Genomic DNA, 4,780 nt, shown 5'->3' on the forward strand with positions numbered 1-4,780 from the left:
TGGTCTGATGCCTACTGCTCGAGCATGCCAACCTTCTTCTAGATGGCAGATCGATTGGTCGTGTTCAACAGGTATGAAACTGTGAACCGATCGAGATGCCTGCCCATCTCGCCCGTCAAAGAAAGGGATTGATGGTAATGGAATCACTTGCCTCCTAGGAAGCAAACTAGAGGAGCTTTTACAAGTCCATCCGGTAGATACTGTCACAAAGATTGCAGCAGCTAGCACGACTTGCCGACTTGGCTCCTTCAGAGGAAGTGTTCGACAACATTGTCACAGCACAGGTTGAGCATCAGACACCAGCACACCTGTTGAGTATTCCCCATGTCTAGACGGAGAAAAAAACCGCTCTGAAAACGTGTGACGCTGAGTCACTGACCCGCGCTTGTCACCTGACTGCGCTGCGTGAAATGCGCGGACGCAGTGCCAGTCGCCAACGACGACGGCTGCTTGCTGACGATGCATGCGGTCGCTGGATGGCGGTAGCATATCCAGTTAGTGCAGTGGCATGGGGAGACGGAGATTCAGTTCGCATGCTTAGCTCTCTGGCGTCGTGTGTCCTTGAAAATAATTTTAGATCCGGGATCAAACGATAATATGGTAACAAGCTGTTATGAATGTGCATAGCTTTACACATGTAGTGATGGATGGATGATTATTTGTATGTGGAATTAATTCGCCCGGTTATATAGTCGCCGGTCTTGATAGGTGGAAACCTGAAAGAGATGTAAAAATTTAGAAGCATGAGAAGCAACTGCAAATGGAACTGCCAAATGTTAAGGTGAGAGATGAGGACCTCGGTGGATCTGCCTCGCTGCAACAGCTTTCCAAGCACTCAACCACTGTATCAGAGTTTGGGTCAAGAAAGAAAGCCACCTGATCACATTCAAAAACCTGTGTAAAGGGCTATTCTGCTCCTTAAACGCGAGCTGAAATTCTTTAAGTAGGAAATGTGAATATACTCACCGAATACCGCTCTTTACCAACAGCAACAACACGATGCAGTGTAGATCTACAGGTTACAGGTTAACGCATAAGCATAACAATCAAATTCATATCCAAGGTTTTCTTGGATAATGAATCAACACAGGTGATGAAGGATGATACCTGAAAACACAATTTGTCCACCTTTCTAGCAAGTCGCCAATATTAACAATAAGGGCCCTACGAGCAACGCAAGAACTGATAAGATCATACTGTACCTGCAAGCAATTATCTGAAGAACAGTAGAACACCCAAACAGAGGTCTAGAAGTTAACAGATAACAAAATATTCTCTGTAGATGGCACCAAACTGCTATATTAGAGTTTCTATTCATGGAATCCATAAAATGAGCATTTACCCATCAATGTGATGAACATCTTCCCATAGCTGAGGATCCCTATCCTTCTCCCTGCATATCTGCACAATCCTAACAACGTAAGAAACCATAACATAATACAAAATATGATGATTGATGAAGCCACCTTGTCTACTTCATTAAACAAGAGCTAATGTTCCATTTGGGAGTGGCAATAGTACATGAGTGATTAGGTACAAAATTTGAACAAAACTGAAGGCGATGAACTAAATTGTTTCAGAACAGATAGTATACCTGCAAGCCAGGAGTACCATCTGTTACTAAAAGAGTTATTGCACCATAGTCTGAGTGAGCTGATGCACCATAGTTTCCACTATCAGACTCATTTACTTCACCTGTGTTGAATCAATAAAATGGGAATACTATGTAAGCACATAACACAAAGTTGCTCAATGGCTCCATAATACAAAAGGAAAAGAAAACACTCAGATTATCAAGACTACAGTGCCTAGAAGAAACTTAAAGACGCCCTGTGCTTTTGTCTGTCTGTGCCCCCACTTACCGTATAAAAGAAGACCAGAAAACAAAGCTACACAGCAAGCTTATATACCTTACATCCACATTGCTTAAGTGAGTATCCTTCAGTAACGAAGGCTGCACTCCAGTACACAGCAGTAAGATGGATACTTTGAACTATCAGCAAGAGAGGTGCACGGCTCTGCATAGCATCTGCTGGCAGATGCTAGTACACTAACTATGAACATGTTCAAATAAATTGAAAGTATTTTTTAATAACATATGGATTTAAGTTCACACCAGTTTCAGTAGAAAATAATGAGATCATGCAAGTATAAATATGTGACTGGCCCTTTCCAGTAAATATTTAGTGGACACATTAGTTATGCTCCCCAGCCCCAACCAGGCAAGCAACAAAAACTAGGACAATGTCTTCTTAATTCTTTAGAGTAACATAGGCATCCATATATGTTCTATAGTAGAACAAATTTGCTAAGCATTCAAGAAAAAAAGAAGACCTGTATTTCCATTTGTGTAGTTTCGCTATTATAATTATCTACGGGAGCATAAGAAATTCGTAAAGAAGTGCTGGACCATTTGAGAAGAATCACAAAAAAAAAGATCAAGAATGGAGTGCGCCATTTCAAAAATATTACAATAAACTTTGATTCTTCCCTATTGATATAGAAAAAAAATGGAGTACTGTAACCTGGGTAATGTAATAAACGAAGAAATGTTGACGGGCAGTCCAATGCACCAATTTTGTGAAAGAATTCAGCATCCAAATCCAAACCCAAAGCAATTAGAGAGAGTATCCTTTCGCCAGTATCCCTAATAGGGAATAACCAATAATAATAATTAATAGACAGTTTATCAGATATATAAATGTTTCTTCCAGAACTTTCTTTTTTAGGAATCAACGTTTTTCTAAAGCTTACAGAGCAGTTGCAATGTACAACTTCATTGTCTCCTTCCAAGACGGAAAGCGCTCTACCGATAGCCAAAAAAAAGAAGGAAATGTTAAAAGCATAGGCTACTGATAACATGAATGATGTCCATGGATATGATGCAGGCTGACAGACAGCATTATTATCAGTTGTTAACAGATGGCAAAGCATATAAGAACCTTCAGAAGGCCATTGGTTTAGATCATTCTGAAGATCACTGTCCCCAATAGGCCCAATGTAGAAACTCTCCTTGAGGTCTCCTGTAATATCACAATTCAGAAAAGCAATAGTAGATTAAACTATACATTTTTTTATGAAACATATTTTTTTAGCAAAAGATCTGCTTCTCTTACATAGGTATATTATTACAGGGAGGAGTCAAAAGCTCCAAAAATCGCCTAAGAGCAGATTCAACTATATCACTAAAAGCACCAGAAATGTAAGTGGTAATGGTAAAGTCTATGAAATGCAGCTGTAGCTTCAAGCTACATGTGACAATGACATGCCGAATGGGTTCTTCAGTACTTATCCATTCTCCATGGAATTATCCTGAACCCACTGTATCTAGTCCCAAGTTTCACACACAGCCAAATCAGTTAACTGAAGCAAGGCAGGTTCCACGATATGAATTTTGTAGCTACCACCAGGAGAAAACGAGCAATAACGACATATTTTCTGACATAAACAGGGACATCATGGTTCTAGTTCAGTTTTAGCTATCACAGCCGGTGAGCCATTCTATACAACAACAAACTAAATGCTATGGAAACACTGCCGGTGGAAACAGTAAATCCTCCAAATTTTCTAATCTTAAGAAGAGTACTAATTTCCATCGGTGAGGCACTCCGGCACCACCTGACCACTTGCCGTTATTAAAAGTTTAAAACACCTGCCATGTACTAAGCAACAGCAGTGACAATTTTAGTGCCCAGACCAAAATTCGTACACCAAGTGCAGAGGAGAAGCAGACGAGGCCAGAGACATCCAACCTACGAACTCGGAAGCGGCGTCGAGCTTCTCGGCGTAGGGCGGCGTGTACCCCCGGTGGTTGGTCCTATGCAGCTTCAACTTCTCCTCCATCGGCAGGTCGAAGAACCCCTTGCTCTCGGCCAGCACCGCCTCGACCAGGGCGCGGTCCACTCCGTGGTTGGTGACGTAGAAGAACCCGTGCTCCACGCACGCCTGCACGAACCAGATCGCTCGTTAGAGACGCGCGTGCGCGCTCGGTCGCTGCGCCCACGAAGCAGAGAGACATCGCTGGAGGCGCGGGGAGTTCGAAGGCACGGGGAATCGAGCGAGGTCACCTGGCGGACGGAGGCGGCGGCGGCGCGGAGGTCCGAGGACGCGAGGTCCACCACGGGGAGGTCCACGCTCCCCGACATCGCCGATCTCTGAGCTGCAGCGGAACCGGAACGGAAGCGCTGCTGATTTGCTGCCGTGGTGGCGTGGCGTAGCTGGAGTTGGGGACTGCGCTGCGCCTCCATTCATTTGGGCGGGCTGCATCTATGTGTCGGCATGGGCTGAAGTCAGCACTGGGCGTGGGCTGAAACTTGATAGCAGGCTTACTGCGTATGCGCAAAAGCCCAATAGTGTTTTTTTCCGGTCGAAAGAGCACGTGCTGCTGTTTGGTTGAATTCTGGATCAACCTTACCATCGCACACACCGACTGCGTCACCTCACTACCTCAGCAGTCGAGACTCGAGACTTGTCAGTTGCCCAACCTCCACCGAATTCCAGTGCTATCACACCCGGAGAGATCTCTCAAGTATCCACAGTCAGCAGTCACGTAGTAGCAGACTAGCAGTCGAGACTACGCTCGAGTGCATGACCACACCAGGGTGAGCTCGACACGAAAAGGACTCGCGGCACACCGCGCGCACCCGCATCGACGTGATAGCGTTTCGTCTCGTGACGAAGCGACGAGGAGGCATTCTGGAATCCGGATAACTTGCGCGGCTCACTCTGCTTACACGGTGGCTTCTTCAACTGCCTCCCCACTCCATTCCATGTGTGACTG

At 44.8% G+C, this 4,780-nt stretch overlaps 1 protein-coding gene across 1 annotated transcript; it reads right to left on the minus strand.

The window, feature by feature from the left end:
• Positions 1-556: 556 nt before the first annotated feature.
• LOC117839012 (kihadalactone A synthase LFS) lies at positions 557-4,227 on the minus strand. Its single transcript, XM_034719241.2, has 11 exons — positions 4,068-4,227; positions 3,753-3,945; positions 2,943-3,023; positions 2,755-2,806; positions 2,526-2,647; positions 1,595-1,695; positions 1,343-1,401; positions 1,108-1,164; positions 967-1,012; positions 797-876; positions 557-716 (listed from the first exon to the last, which is right to left on the minus strand). The coding sequence occupies exons 1-11, from the start codon at positions 4,143-4,145 to the stop codon at positions 656-658; spliced, it is 930 nt and encodes a 309-aa protein (XP_034575132.1). The 5' UTR covers positions 4,146-4,227; the 3' UTR covers positions 557-655.
• Between the last annotated feature and the right edge of the window lie 553 nt (positions 4,228-4,780).

This window comes from Setaria viridis, chromosome 9 (assembly GCF_005286985.2).
Source record: "Setaria viridis chromosome 9, Setaria_viridis_v4.0, whole genome shotgun sequence".
Classification (NCBI taxonomy): Eukaryota; Viridiplantae; Streptophyta; class Magnoliopsida; order Poales; family Poaceae; genus Setaria; species Setaria viridis.

What these genes read in the sequence shown, in the direction of transcription:
- LOC117839012 (XM_034719241.2), bottom strand. Translation starts at nt 4,145, where the DNA reads ATGTCGGGGAGCGTGGACCTCCCCGTGGTGGACCTCGCGTCCTCGGAC. An exon ending in CCGCCGCCTCCGTCCGCCAG is followed by an intron (nt 3,946 to 4,067) that starts GTGACCTCGCTC and finishes TGGTTCGTGCAG; the next exon opens with GCGTGCGTGGAGCACGGGTT. An exon ending in GATGTTCATCACATTGATGG is followed by an intron (nt 1,165 to 1,342) that starts GTAAATGCTCAT and finishes CGTTGCTCGTAG; the next exon opens with GGCCCTTATTGTTAATATTG.